General features: G+C 38.2%; 2 protein-coding genes across 2 annotated transcripts; both read right to left on the reverse strand.

Annotated features, from left to right (window-relative positions):
- Positions 1-4,172: 4,172 nt before the first annotated feature.
- LOC118327849 (heme transporter hrg1-A-like) lies at positions 4,173-9,235 on the reverse strand. Its single transcript, XM_035661338.1, has 3 exons — positions 8,790-9,235; positions 6,725-6,892; positions 4,173-5,436 (listed from the first exon to the last, which is right to left on the reverse strand). The coding sequence occupies exons 1-3, from the start codon at positions 8,917-8,919 to the stop codon at positions 5,300-5,302; spliced, it is 435 nt and encodes a 144-aa protein (XP_035517231.1). The 5' UTR covers positions 8,920-9,235; the 3' UTR covers positions 4,173-5,299.
- Positions 9,236-9,421: 186 nt separating this feature from the next.
- Positions 9,422-14,640, reverse strand: LOC118327848. Its single transcript, XM_035661336.1, has 4 exons — positions 14,360-14,640; positions 13,213-13,634; positions 11,720-11,766; positions 9,422-11,633 (listed from the first exon to the last, which is right to left on the reverse strand). Exons 1-4 carry the CDS (start codon positions 14,535-14,537, stop codon positions 10,670-10,672), a joined length of 1,611 nt encoding a protein of 536 aa, XP_035517229.1. The 5' UTR covers positions 14,538-14,640; the 3' UTR covers positions 9,422-10,669.
- Positions 14,641-16,216: the final 1,576 nt, after the last annotated feature.

Below are 16,216 nucleotides of genomic sequence, written 5' to 3' on the forward strand. Positions count from 1 at the left end.
TGATACAGGGGCAACACGAAAGCAGACCAGTTAGACAGGATACTCGCTCGTTGCATTTATACATGACAAAGAGCAGAAAAACACTGTTTATTTCAGATAATGCTGACCCTAATCAGCAAGGCAGAAAGACGCTGACGTGATGGAGCGCTATATATAGAAAATCATCACATGAAAGTAATTTTCACTCCTGAGTCAGCTATTCAAATTCAACATGTTAGGTTCCCTGTCTTTGTAAACACTAATAAGACTCTCAGTGAGTCAGCAGATCAGAGCTGACCATGTGGCTGGTCGGCTTGGAAAATCCTGTTTCAGCGTGAACTTCAGAAATGCACAAGTTTTATCAAGCCACAAGACTGCTGCTTACAGAACACAACTTGTGCACCTGAACGCTGACAATAAAGTCTAGAAGTAAGGCGACGAGGCCCAAACAAGAATATGAAACCAGTATATACACAAATGTAATAAAACACCATGAGTGAAATCAAAACCACTATTGGGTACATGTGGATCAGATCCTCTCTCTGTACAAATGACCCCTTGTTTTGATATAAACATTGGGTACAATGTGCTGCAATAAATCTGAATATCCTGATATTGTAAGGGCAATGAAACCCCTTTTCCTTGACTCTTCAAACCACATCAATTTGAAAATAATTTCTTCAGATAAGGATCCTGTAAGGTCTCCAATCTCACACTTCAAATACGGGTTACTGGAAGCGATGTCAACCTGGGATCTCTGGGATTAGGCACTATCACGCATCCACTGCTGTCAAACCCACAGTGAAGCACTGTCTGCAAGGTAGAGAGGAATGCTGCGTTTCTACAACAGAGCTATTGCATTAGAAACATCAACAGAGCCAGCTTCAAAGGGGTACGCCTTCACATTGAATCAATCCCCACTTCCATTAGATTAGATGAATTTACCAATGTTACATTGCGCTAACGTTTCTTTATGGTTTCTCAAATCCCCTGGCTCTGGTTCTTGTTCCCCCTGTGAAGCCACTTCAAACAGCCTCTGCCATGGCATATCCCTTTGTGCTCTAAAACAGCAAATATGTGTCTCTCTAAAATGTTTCAGATGCGAGCTTGTAGTGGTCCCAGAGGCACAGACAGCATCGCACACAGAAACACAAGAGTCAGATGAGGAAAAAACAATGGCTGAGTGTAAAGGTAGGGCATGTTCTGTGCTGTTTACAGTCAGGTCTGGAGAGAGGGTTTGACTGACTAATGGGAGAAGATGGTAAAGACAGACAAATACAGAGAAAATAAAAGGAAGGCAAAAAAGCAGATAGTGTGGGAGAAATCTTGCAGCAGTAAATCAGTGTGGTAATAAGGAGAGACGGGAGGGGAGGGGGTCTGCAAAGGTCTAGAAACATATGTTTCAGTTTGTAAATAAAACAGTAAATTGCTATGGATATTGCTTAAATATCTGTGGGCTTTGTACCACGCTTTGCGGAAGTTCCTCGGAAATCATTCTGGGACTGCCTTCTTAAAATGCCAAAGCGGCTTCTTAATGTCAAAGAGGCCATCTGGTTCTCGACGAATTCAAGATGTTTGCTTTTCATTTTGCTTTTTTCCCCTCCTGATGCTTCTTTTTTTAGATCAAATGCTTCACTTTTTGTATCATTAATACCAATGTTCATATTTCACAGTGGAACCGTTCGCCAGCACGCATCACAGACGCAAGTCCAATCTGTGAATCCCTGTTCACCATTTTATCACTGGTGGAAAGTAACTAAGTACTTTTAAGTACAATTTTGAGGTACTTGTTGTTTACTTGATTATTTCCATTGTATGCTACTACCTCAGAGGGAAATGTGAAACTTTTTACTCCGTTTATTAGACAAATATAGTTACTGGTTACTTCGAAGACAAACATATGATCAACCTAATAATGAATAGAATAAATAAAGAATAAAGAATAATGATGCATTGTTATAGCATATAAAGTAGTTAAAATTATCTTCACATCAACCAACATTAAAATGCTGCTTACGCATCAGTAATAGTAACGCAGCACTATAATGTAACACTCCTCTCTGCCACCTAACAACTACATTGGATACTTTTGACTAATTTTTTTGCTGATACAATAGTACAGTGCAGGACTTTAAGTTTTAACGAAGATTTTTTTAGTGTGATATTACTACTTTTACTTAAGTAAAAGATTTTAATACTTATTTCACCACTGACTGATAAAAACAATACCCAGCACAGAGAACGCTGACAGCAGTGGGAGGAAGTATTGATCTGCATTCAAAGTACAGAAGTACTGGCAATGAAATGTTTGAAGAGCAAAAGTAAAAGTCTGTGTCAGTGTTGCAGTGTTGGATTGTGATTCATTAATATAGATACAGTACTTTAATGTACTGTACAGCTGGTAAAGACAGAGCTAATCTGAACTACTTCACATACTGTCGGGTTGTTTAATCTATAACAAAGCATCATGTTTTTTTTTTTAAAGTAACTAAATCTGTCAAATAAAGGTAAAAAAACATACAAAAACAAAAACATTTCCCTCTGATATGTACAACAGTGGATCAGTTATAGCATTAAATAGAAATACCCAAGTAAAGTACAAGCAGCTTCAAATTGCACTTAAGCACAGCACTTGAATAAATGTTACTTTCTACAAACCGACAGACAAAATAAATATGTAACCCTGAAAAAAGAGCACGAAATTCAGCTGTAACTACTCATCGTAACGTGTCACTGAGTACACAAACACAAACAGGTCTGAGAGCACAGGCACAGGTGAGTGTTTGCGTCCTTTTTTTAGATACTTGAATCCTGACATCATCTGCTTCAAAGGTGTGCATGTGTGCAAAGCAAAGGATTAATTTTCCCATGTAGGTTGTTTGTTATAGATTTTGATTCATCTGCTGCTCTTTAATTACACAGGATGTTTAGGATAGTTGTGTTATTTGAAAGTATAAACTATTGTTTCCAGTCTCACCGCACTCTGCCAGACTGCCAGTCAACACTTGAGACAACTTCCTTCCTTGATTTGGGTAGAAAGTAGTTCCATAATTGAATAAAACGAGACCCCTCCCTCTCTTTACATACCGCACAAACACACACACACACACACACACACTCGTTTTACAAGGCTGGTGTATAAACTTAATAGGACGCATTTGGTTCCAAAGCCCCCAGCTTGCTCAGTGGAAAGTGAGCCGGATTGTTTTTCAGTTTCTTAATGTCGAAGTTTATAACGGCCAGATAAAAAATGTTGCCATGGTGATTTAACCACAACATCGCAATTACCTTGATGCAATGAGACTCTGGAGGCTTACAAACAAACCAGTGTAATGCAATTAAGATATAAGTACCACCAAAAATGTCCTTAAAACACAGAGGAAGGATGCAGGAAAGCAACAAAGAGAGTGAAATAATGATAGTGGCTTGTTGAGGATCAAAGTTACTGATACTTCTAGTAAATAATTAGACACTATGCCAGATTCACTTTCCTTTATACTTTGCGTAGTGGTAGTTTTTTCTTTTAACAGCTGCGGGATGAATTCAAGAGAAACATTTTTCCACCAGATAATTGTCCTGTAAATGAATAACTTTATGAGTTATAATGCACCAAACACTGATAGCGCTGTAATAATGCAGTCACATATTTTTCACATCAACTTCAAAGTCCTTCTATCAGGCGGCTGCTTTAACAAAATCATACACCAAAAATTCTCTGCACCCACCCCCTACCTTCCCTTTGAGGGACAAAATAAAAATGTGGATGGGAGGAATAATTGCCTGACTTCAAAGTGCAGGTTATTGACCTGCGTTTACTGTTGCGATTGTAATGCTGTGGGGTGTTTTTTTCTTCATGAGTGTGGCTCGGGTGGGCAGCAAAATGTGGTTCATTCCTATCATGGCACAAATCCCACTCTAATGCCCAACACTGACCCTCCTGACCTGGATTAAATATGAAGAAGAATGTGTAGCACCTTCAGTCTGCCTCTGTGACAATCTCTCGTGTTACATGAAAGTCATAAGGCTTGTGAAGAAGATAGTAAATTGTTTTTGGTTTTTTACATTTCTTTGCAAGGGAATTCAGTGCGTTGGAGGAACCGAAACTGACACATTTCTTCTTAACAAAGAGGAACAATCAACCACTGACATATCTATTTTCAGATTTAAACGCAAAGACGCACCACAGAACAGGGGACGTAAAAAAAAAAACATGTTTTATTAAAGTGACTCTCAGACACACTGGTGTGTATTCACATGTATCACTCTTAATTTCTGACACAGTAATGTACAGAGATAAACATTTAAAGGAAATCCAGCAAAATAATCTCTTTAAGCAACAATAGAAATGTCATAAATGGTTCAGATGAGGACACAAAGCAACATGCATGCACATTAGTGGTATCACTACTGCTGTGAATTAAAGCCATAACTGAGGCTCATTTTCACACTCAGTTATTTTTTCTTTAAGTGTTTTTATCACACTGATACAAATAATACAAAAATCATTCTTTTACATTAAAAATGCCCCTCTGTGGTTCAGAAATATATTAAACCAGGACATGTGGTGCTTATTTGGAACTGCATATGAAAGCCTTCATGTTGATGCTGCAGGATTTTGGGTGACCTCTCCTCTGCAAGACCCTGATGTACATCAACTTTAAAGTGTTGTATTCACCACAGGATTGATGATGCCTTGTGATATGCAGATCACCTGACCACTGTATGTGCAACTGGTGATGGGAAAAAAAAATCTCTTCATCATTCATTAAACCAGAAACAATTAAATAGGATACGTAGATGAAAGTTGGGATGTCAAGCACACATACTGTACATGGTGATTAATTGTTGGAAAGGTGACACCCTCTTGTGGCCACAACATGAAACTACAAGTGATTATTACCACTGAGGAGTGTGTTACAATGCCGCAATTCCCTTCACTCAGACTCATGGTTTAAAAATTACCATGTATTGGATTTATTTCGCCAGGAGGAACTTGTGCAGATGTACGACTAAACTGGGTGCTAAGGAAGTGAAAATGCAAAATCTATCAAGGATCATAGAAAACAGCACTGGATTGTCTGTAAAGTCAACAACAAACCCTGCACACATCATAAAAAAAGAGAGGAGGTTTGCAGGAAACGGTGGCCAAGTAGACAAAGGAGTAACCAGCGTCAGGTTGCTTATCCACAACACAAAGTATTTCAACTCATCCTCTGATTCCTCTTCAAATGCCCTTCATCACGTTTAGGCTGCGACACTCGCAGGCTGGGAGACCAGCACAGTGAGTGTACTCCAAAGTCTGTGTAGTTACGCGATGCCCTTAGAAGTCACTGAGGATGCTGATATCAGCAAACTCTTTGCGGTAGCGGTGAGCGCTCAAGGCGAGCAGGAAGGACCACTTGAGGCTCATGAAGCTCCACACACAGGACAGGTAGAGGCTCCGAGGGTCAGTCAGGGCTGTGGGAGGGAGAGACACAGATTAGCATTCAGCACTCTGTTGGACCAGAGCAGTGTATTTCTCATATTAATGTAGGCACCTGGCCAAATGTGCAGTAAAAGGCATCACAAGGATCTTTGCAGCATTGTTACAATACATGGCCAAAAGAATGTGGACACCCATCAAAGTGCTTGGACATTACATTGCTGCTGTAACAGCTTCCAGTCTTCTGCAAAGGTTTTCTACTACATGTTGGAACCTGACTTTCTCCTATTCAGCCACAACAGCATCAGTGGCGTTGGGTGAAAAGGCCCATATTTATCAAAACCTGACTGTTTGATCACTTGCGGTTATGCTCTGAGCAGGAGATTAGGATTTACCCTACATCTGCAATTTTAAATGTTACTAAATGTTACATGTCATTTTATTATTTCTAAAGTTAATGTGTTTGTGTGATATCTTTAATATCCCCAGTAGCAATTAACATTTGAAATTAGCAACTATTATATATGTAGAAATTGGGATGAATACAGATAAAATAAAATAGCTGAAATGGAAACAAAAAATCTAATTAAAGTGCAGACAATAAAAACATATGGAGAGGGAAAAAGAAAGAAAACACTGCCAGCTTTGTTCTCAATTGAACAACTTATAAATGTAAAAAAAAAGGGCGGTGTAACTTTCTATCAAATGGTCAAATCAAATGCGAATAAAAGGTTAGACCCTATTTCTAAATTATACATATATTAGCATAATTATTATACTTCTATCATATATGATTATTATTATAATTTTGTACAATAACTCCAGAACGTGTATCATATATTAATAATATAATTTTAACTGCACTGCATATTTTGAATAAGAGGAATCACATTTTCTTAATACAGAAACACCAATTCCCCAAAGGGCATTCTGGGAATTGCCTAAAAGAGGCAGATTAGAGTGCAACTCCACCGCGACTCTCCAACCACTCTTGTGACTTATCGGGTCTTATCAGGTATCCAGGTTCTTTCAGTTTCTATCCAGCCTTTTACTTTATTCTAACTTCACCTGCAACTTTTAGTATTTTAGTTTAATGAGACTATTAACAGTACTGCATGTGTTGCTGTAAAAATAAACTGTAAAATAACAATCGGACACTGTGGGTCTCCAATAAAACACATTTTGAATGTTGGGGCAGTTGGTTATATGTGTGTGTTCAGTGTGATGACAAACAGGTCCGATTATACCACAGCACATAAACACATCTGGTAAAGAACAATACACAACAAGTTATGTGAAAGAGCAAAATGATGAAGAACTTACAGTCCTTGTTTTTGACGGCAATAGACATGAAAGTGATGAAGGCCACGACTGCCAACAGAGAGAAGAAGACACCGATAAACAAGAAGAACTTAAGGCCCTTCAGCCAGGTCCTCCAGTAGTCCTGCAGGTACATGATGTGAGTGATCAGGGTCCAAAGTGCCAGCACGCCTGAGGGACAAAGTAAAATCACTTTTTAGACACAAATGTTTTCACCTAATAGCCTAAATACAAATTGATACAAACATTTAGTTATGTAAAAAAACAACTTCCCGAAATGTTAAAACTTTTTTCTGCAGTTGCAATAAGGGCCTGAAAGTACTACTGAAATACTGCATTCAAACGCTGCTTTCTTTCCTCTATTTTATAACAAACCCTAAAGACAAATAATGAGCAGACATGAACGTCATGAAAACCATGTGAATGTTTCTTTATTTAAAAAGCTTGATTTTCAGCAACTGACATTCAAAGCCTCGATGTCGTAGTTTCCTTGAATGCAACAACAAGGAAAAGTTTTCAAAATTGCAGTCTGTTGATGAATTACTTGGAGCAAGTTTTAAATCTCATATATTAATAAAATGAATAGAAACCAGGAGCAGCCTCTAAAGTCTGATGCTATGTTGTAAAGTGTAAAATGAGCCTTTAAAGACAACACACTGACACTAACTGATCACATGTAGCAGCCACTGAGTTTTGGTGGTCATGAACTTATGGTGGTATGATGGATGAGTTTGCATTTTAAGTGGCAGGCACATCATGACATAGCATTTTTCCGATGAGTTGCTGTGTCAATAAATCACACTTCTTTCTTCACGTTCCCCTTTTTTTCCCTACATCCACAGTGTTTGAATCTCTGCCACATGTTAAGAGTTAACTGTTCACCAAGCAGTAACAAACCTCACTGAGTCTGAAACAGTAACAGGAGGAACTGAACTGTGGTGATCTGACAGCAGCTTGTACGTCAGTAAATATTTGACAGGCTCATGCATTATGTGCCAATTTTTTGTTGGGGAAAATAAATTATTTGTTATTTTTTAGGTTACAGCCCATTTACATTTAAAAAGTGTGTTCACTTATCAGTTACCAGTCATATGTCATACTGGTGTCAGTCTGTCGGGGAATGGGGTTAACTTAACACACGCAAGTCACTAATCTTAATAATAAAAAAAAAACATTTATGATCTTTGTCCTCGTCTTTAATAAAATCACAACTCCAGGCGAGTCAGCTCGATCTTTGGCACTATGCATGTTCAACTCAGAACATCCTGTGAACGGATGTGTGCAGAGGTTATAGATATGGACTTGCTCAAAGGTCAGATCCACTAACATAATACAGCTCATTGCATAATTGTGCTTGAACCATCTTTTTTGTTAGAACAGGATCTAACATTGTCTTTTACAAATTCACAAAGCTGCGCCCAAGTACTTCCAAATCTGTATTAAAACTCACAACCACACTTACTCCCAATGAGTCCAGCCTCTGAAGATCATGCTATTGTCATTTTACCACAGTAACATTTAGTCTACATTCCTACCATTTGCATCCTTCAGTTTTGTGTTTGAAAAACAATAGTTTTTATTCATTTATTTTCTATTCATATTATACAAAAAACAACATATATAAATGTCTGAACAATACTTATTATCTCCAATAATTACTAATAGTCACACAGTTTTCCATGACTCTTAAAGCAGCATTTGGTCATTAATGTTAAAAGTGGACCCTTGTACATTAAAAACCTGTCAGTTATCTGCTGTATATATTGTCCCAATATCAAAAATAACAATAATATGATTGCATGACACTGCTGACCCATGTCTGCCCTTAGAAAACAAGCTTGAACTGTGATCTCTGTCTAACTATAGGCTCATTTTGTAACTGGGGCACCTTCAGCCTGAGGAGAGTCACCGGTGTTACTGAAGGCTGGAATAAAAACACCACTTGTTTACTATCTCTTGTTTATTCATTACCTTTCATTTATATATCCCTATGTGCGTGCAAAATAAAATAAAAACACATGTAGCACAAAGGGAAGAAGCAAACAGTTGCAGACAGTGTTGACTCTACCTGACAGTCCTCCCATGGCTGCAGTCCACTGCTGTCTGAACGCGATGTTCCACACCAGGAAAGCGGAGAAGCCCACGAGCACGCCGCACGATGCATACCCGATACTAATGTATGTTTTATTAACAGCCATTATCACAACAAAAACAACAACAACAACAACAACACTAAGGTGTTAAGAAAAGCGGGGACACGAGCACGACCAGACGAGGAGCAAGTGTGTGTGTGTGTGTGTGTGAGAGAGAGAGAGAGAGAGAGAGAGAGAAAACAGGGACCTCAGTAATTTCAAAACAACTGCATCCGGTTGATCTTCAAACTGCCCAACAGGACAGAAACTGCGACCTGCTGACTAATAGTTGTTGTCACACACACACACACGGGGGTTTAAGTGTGAAACATGACAAAGCGTTTCTGATGGAAAGTGTGGTGTTTTTTCTATACGTCATCAGATATTAACCCAAAGAGATCCCGTTAATCTGAGACTGAGTGACCACAGCGCCCCCTACAGGACCAGAGGGGGAGTGAACCCTTGTGGTCTGTTCACATGACTACCTCATTGTTTGGGGGGGGGGGTCATAGTCAGCAGTGCTGTGTGTCAACTGCTGAATCAGCCAAATATTTCTGATGGAGGTGACAAAAGACAAATATATATATATAATTATTATTATTTATTACACTATACATGGAAATAGTTCATGTTTTATGGGTTATGCATGAACAAATACATTAGATCTGCAGTTAATCAAATTATCAAATATATTAGCAACTACGTTGTAAAATGAAAAACTGATGAACTATCATGCTGACTTAAACAGTGATACTTTTCTTTTTAGCTGTTTAAGAGAGGTGGAGGTCTACAGGAACCCCAACACAACATTAGGGTTAAGGCTAGAGACCACTTGAGTACTAACACTACATTTGGTGAGATATAAGGTTTATATTTGAACATTCAAACCTTCTGCTGAAGGTAATGCTGTTTCAGAACTACAATCACTGTTTTGGTAGTGAATTGAAAGTTCAAATTTGTACCAACCTTTAAAACTGTGGTCTTTTATGAGTTATGAGAGCTGAATAAGTGTTGCAGTGAAAGGACACACAAGAGGGGAAAGCAGTTAAACAGAATTATTTAGGTTTTATGTAAAAGTATTTATTTTGAACATTCAAATCTTCTGCTTGAAGTCTTGTTCAGTTTAAGCAGTGCAGTAACATTTACAATGCGTTGTGCTTTGGTAATCAAATGCCCCTTTTGTGTCAACATCTGAAACTGTAATGCGTAAAGCATACTGTGATTAAAAACTTGATTGAACCCAAACAACATGAGAAAGAACGCCGAGACAATTAACTGATCCACAGAAAATTAATCAGCAAACATTTCACTAATCAATCCTACAAGTCGTTTTTTTTTTTAGGAAAAACATAAAATATTCCTGTTCCAGTTTCTGAAATGTGTATAATAGCTGGTTTTCTTACTCTTGTATGACAGTAAATTGAATACATTCAGGCATAACCAATGAGAGCATCGGCTCAGGGAAACTGAGGTAGATACTTTTAGCTATTTCCTAGACTAAACAATTAATCGAATAATCGAGTAAATGATCAGCAGATTCATTAATAGTAACTAATAATTGAAGCAGGTGCTGCTAAAAAGAGGACACATTACCAAAAAACATGAACTTTCTTTTAACGGGACTGATTGATTGAAACTAATAATATATTAATTACACATTTAGTAATGCCATTAAAGCATTAGTGGTCAGAAAGTATCCCATTCACGTAATTTGCAGTCTGTTAAAACTCACAACCAACCACCTGAGGGGATAACAGCATGTAGAGTACGACAGCAGTGTGACGATGCCACAAGCACTCACAATGTGACATCAGCTTTAAAACAGACTTGGCAAGTAGTAATAGAAAAAGAATTCGTCCAACTTCTTCTTCATGCTGTTGCTGATAACCTTGTCTCTGTAGATGCGTTGAACTAGTATGTCTTCTCTGGAGAGCACCAACAGATCACACCACGACGTGCCTGCTACCATCATCTCTACTTGGATGTGCCAATAGTTTGTGTGGTTCTTCTTCACTTCCAAGACTCCGTCCTGGGCGACCAGGAACCCGCAGTCAACCAAGCTCTGGGAGCTGATGCATTTGACATGCACCAGCCCGAAACTGGACTTCTCATTGGGGTCGTACACCAAACCGTCAGGCCGCACACCCAACCATGGAGCATTTGGATGGACAATGAAACCGCAGGGGTACCAGTTGACACACAGATTCCGACAGTATACCCGAAGTGCTTCATTCTTTATTTCCTCCTCTATCTGTGCCGACTTGCACCTCGGTGGTCCTTTATGTAACTTGTATACGAGGTGCTCCGCATGGCTCCGTCCTGGTTTGAGTGTGCAGATCTCTCTGAAACGACTGGTCAAACGCAGCTTCTGCAGCTCCTCTGCCGACTCCTTGCGTCCCCGTGTGGATTGCTCCAGACTGTGCGCTTCCTCCCAGGTGATCTGCATGACGTCCACGTGCTCCTGCTCCCTGGCACTCAGCGTAGGAAGAGCCGATACTGGCTCCAGTGTGTGATAAGACAGGGGAAGCAGCGGTCGAGGGGGAGCATTGTCATTAGTCATGTAATCCTGACTTGATGGCAACGGGCACTGGTAGGACAGTGGAGAACCTTTAGGGACTTTACCAAAAGCACAGTCCACTAATTCCACATTCGCAGTGAGGCCCATTTTGGTTATCAGAGGCTTCTCGTCATCGGGAACACCCTTGAAGGCCTCAGTGAGCCTCGCCAAAAAGGACTGGCAGTCAGTTGGAGTGGATATGAAAGATTTGTAGGGCACCATCCTGTATGAAACCCATTAATATTATTATCTGTGTAAGCAAACGGGTAGAGCTGCATCAAAAAACTGGAGTCATAGTCTCACTCTTACCTCGGCAATTCTAGCAGGGTTTTCTGCAGGCAGTGCTTTGACTTCTTCTGTTTTATAGCACGATTTCCACCCAAGAGAAGAAAAAAATCATTATTTCATAGTTCCAAAACTATTCCTTAAGGTCTTTGAGATGTTTTCCCACTGTTTTTAGATAATAATTTTCCAGGATATTTCGAGGACTTCTTCAGGCCTAGAAACTATGTGCATCTTTTTGTGGAAGTCTCATTTCAAAAGGGTTTTGTTAGTTCATGCTGTCAATTACACAAAAGAAGAGACTGAGAAGAAAACCTCAAGTTATACTGATGGGACCGACGTGGTAAATCTGGATTTCTTTGGATTTCTTGGTTTAAGAGCTGCTTCTACAAATTTTCGAAATCAAAAGTATTGATTTACTGGTTTCCGAGTGACCTCTGGAAGCAATTATCGAATGAAAATGAAACACTGAACATGTGATTCTCTATGATTTTCCTTTACCTGTAATGTTAACTGCCAGCTGGTCTATCAACATTTACCAAAAATAAAAGTAGGGATCTAAAACACCTATTACAGTTTATATAGTAACCTCATTATAAAGTTGTATGTTAAAAAGACATCTGGGACAACTAAGTTTTCTCCAGAACAATTTGCTCTATTTTGTTATATTTGGACTTTCTCGTGGCTGCAGAGCTGTATTAATGATTTTTAGGCTTTTGCAGACACAGCTGAACACTGCAACAAACTATACACATACACTTGGGCTACAAGTGATTGATCAGTGTATCATTAATTTACAGTAGTTTAACTGCGCAGAAGGTAACAATATATTGCTATATGTGAAAAAGAAATGGTCGAATAAAAGGAATTTCTTGGCACTGTTGTGTAACTTTGATTAGCACCCAGTGGCTACCAGGTAGAGTGTGCTCAGTGTGCTGATGTCAATTTAGTTAACCTACAAATAACCATGCAGATTCATTTGACCCCAATCATCACAGTTTCAGTCGATCAAGATTTTCTTTGGTTGACTACTTATCACAATGTCTTAAAAATGCTTACTTGGCCTGAACGTCAGCTAAAAAAATATTCAATTTACAGGAATATGAACAGGAAAAAAAGCAAACAACTCTTCACAATACACCCAATGGCAACCCAAACCTCTGCTCTGTAACGAAGGAGGGCAGGAACAGCTACAGAAAGCTTAACTACTACATAACTTGGCTTTCTAGAATGTTGTTCTGCCATTCAGACACAAGGTTAATGACTGATGTGTGGAAATAATATAAATTCCAAAATAAAGGACAGGGAGATGACGTGTGTATATTTGATGCAATAAATAAATGTGTTTCTTAACAAAATGTGAGGTGAGGTGATTGTTGTGCCATTTTAAAAGTATCAATATTACATGGTATCATATTGTCCCATGTCTAATCACAAAGCTTCTCCAGCCTGTCACAGTCAGATTTCTTCATCAATTGCTTTGGATCTTTGGTTTTGCTCAGGAATCAAAACGAGCTTACCTTTTTTGTTGCCTTTCTATAATGTTTTGAGGGTTCCTGGCTTTTATTTGAGCTTCCTTCACTCCTGGACAGGTGTTGGAAATCTCTGACTGCATCTAAGTACTCGCCTTGATGGTCCACTTCATCAGCCGAGATAGTGGCTGAAGAGTCGGGGGTCCACTCCACCACTTGGATGTGGTACGAGTCAGTGCTGAAGTGTTCTTCTTCTTTTGGCTCATTTTTCACACAAACTGTAGTAATGCCGTTATCAGCTTCCCCCAGACTTTGTTGTTGTTCTGATCCCAAATTTATGTCATATTCAGTTTGCTCTTGTTTAGGTATTTTAGGCAACGGCTCTGATGTTTCCTGGCTCACCCCAGTGTTCAACTCAGCAGGCTTCTTTCTTCTGACATCTGTGGTTACTGCAGTGTGTCGACTAACATCTATTGAGGGGGAAAAGAAAAACACCAGTATTTACCAACTAAACATTTTTTTCTGTAATTTTGAGTATAAAAAGTTTATAGCAGTTCACGATGTTGGACCCTTAAATCTGTAATTCTTTCTGCACACTGGAAAACTATTTTGCTATTAAAAACTATTAGAGGGATATTTATATTATATTGACAGATTATAATAGTTGACACAATAATATTTAGGCAGCATTTAGTTCATAGTTTTATGAATTTTGTTAAGTAAAATCTAAGTCTGCAAAGTAACTATAGCTGTAAAATAGAGTAAGTTTTGTCTTTTAATTTTGCTATATGCACTTTATTTGATAATAACCAGAGATTTACACTCTATATGTTTCATGTTTTCATATTTTTATTTATTTTTATTTCTAATGTGTTATAACAGTTTAAGACCACAGCACGAAGTCTGTATACAACACTAAATCAAATGTAAGTTAACTTACAAACTACATTTACATGTAGCATCGTATTGGACGGACTGAAGTGGACGTTTTATTTAAACTCACACATAAACAAACACTTGAGACATGAAATAAAAGACTGTCACTGTCAGTTTGACATTGTTTACTTCTCATTATGTTGTTTAGTTTGCTCCTCCATTTTCAGGTGGAAGCAGAGACACAATAACTTTGCCTTCGTGTCACTACCACCTCATGTTGAGTTGTAGTAAGTAAATGTGTTAAACCACAGTGACCGACCTATCTTGGGTAACTTTATCTCGGGACTGAGCACCATGTGCAGCGTGTTCCTCAGACGTTTGTTTTCCTCGTACAACGCCTCCACAATAGTTTCAACCTCTCCGAATATCTCCACGGCAACGGCGGTAAACCGCTCGGTTAGAAAGCTCCGGAAGCTCTGGTGTCTGGTGTTAGACATTTTGAACACTTTGTTAATGTTACAACACAAATACTTTGAGTTTAGTTTAGTCCTCCAAGACTAGCATCAGGAACGAGAACAAAACGGCACTTCCGCTCTGAAGGTTTTCTTCTTGGTTTAGTTTAATGGCGGAACCGTGGTCTATAAGCTGCATACCGCCACCTACTGTACCGCAGCACGAAGCGTGTGTTAATGTTCTCCATGTTACAACGTGAGCAAGATGAGTTGTGTTAGTGATATGAAGCTACTTTACATCGTCATATAAATAAATAAATACATTTAAAGAATAATAATAAAGAAAGTCTTCTTGTCTCATTAGCGCCCTCTTCATGGTGATCGATAAATAAACGTGTTACCAATGATATTTCTTAAGAGACTATTTAAGTTCCATTAGTGTTGGCTCATTGGAAGGACTCTGCTGCACTAAATGCTACAGACTCTTAAAAAGTATCATTGGCAATGTCTGTGTTTATCCTATTATTTCATGTCTAAATGGCCGCTGTGAAACAGGACTGTTAGATATAAATCAACATAATGCTTTATAACCACGTCTATGGTATATTGTATATATTATACTGTAGTTATACAGGCATTACAATATAGTATACATGTCAACACACACCAGAAGTTCAATTCCATTGATAATGAATGAAATGTATGAGTAAATCTGAACATGAGATCAAAACAAAAATAATCGTCTAAACATTTGTTTTAAATGATTCTCATTGTATTTTATATTAGATTTGACGTCTACTGGAAATAAATGAACCTTCAGTACAGCTTTAAAGATTTTTATTTACATGGAATATTTTACAAAAATACCAAAATTTTATTCGATTTGTTTGCATTTTACATGACAAGTTGAAAAAAAAAAACATTAAGTTACGGTCAGTGAAACTCATACTTATTTTACAGATATATATCAGTAACAAAGTTCGAGTTGCATTTGTCAGTATTTTGTTTTTACTTTGAGAACATCATTACTGACAGCTCTTTTGTTGGTTAGTTATGTTGGAATTACAGTAGACTGAAGAGATGAGGTCTTTGAAAGTGGCAGTGTATGTACTATAATCTGAAATAGAGTCAACCATGTTTGATTTTATTGCTCTACACTTTATATAGAGCTCCACTTGTCTATGTGATCTTTTTTACAGATTTTCTTTACACCAGCACATGTGGGAGTAAAATTGGATGATTTGCTGAATAAATTACGGAGCTATGAAAAAATGTGTTGCCATAACGTATATTATTGCAAAACTGAAAAGAAGAATTTCATCCAGCACAAACTAAAGGATAAAAGAAGAAGCTGATGGCATGTTTGAATTAACCTGCTTGGGGAGCCTGGGTCAAAAATAAACCCCCCATTAACCCGTGCATTACCTTCCTCTCTGTGCAGTATTCAGTTTTCTTCACACAAACAAATGAAAGACAAAGTAATCAAGGTATATCCATGTAATGACAGGGGCTGCTCAACAAGATGGGACCTCAAGATCAGATAATAATAAAGCAAAAGGCCAGTTCATCTGATCTTGTAATTTAGTGGTTTCAATTCTAAAAGCAAGTGTTTAATCAAATTGTACAGGACACTAAAAGACATACAGTGATGTGTGGAAATAATATAAATTCCAAAATAAAGGACAGGGAGATGATGTGTTTATATTTGATGCAATAAATAAATG

This window comes from Morone saxatilis, unplaced genomic scaffold (assembly GCF_004916995.1).
Source record: "Morone saxatilis isolate NCDOM2014 unplaced genomic scaffold, NCSU_SB_2.0 Contig18, whole genome shotgun sequence".
Classification (NCBI taxonomy): Eukaryota; Metazoa; Chordata; class Actinopteri; family Moronidae; genus Morone; species Morone saxatilis.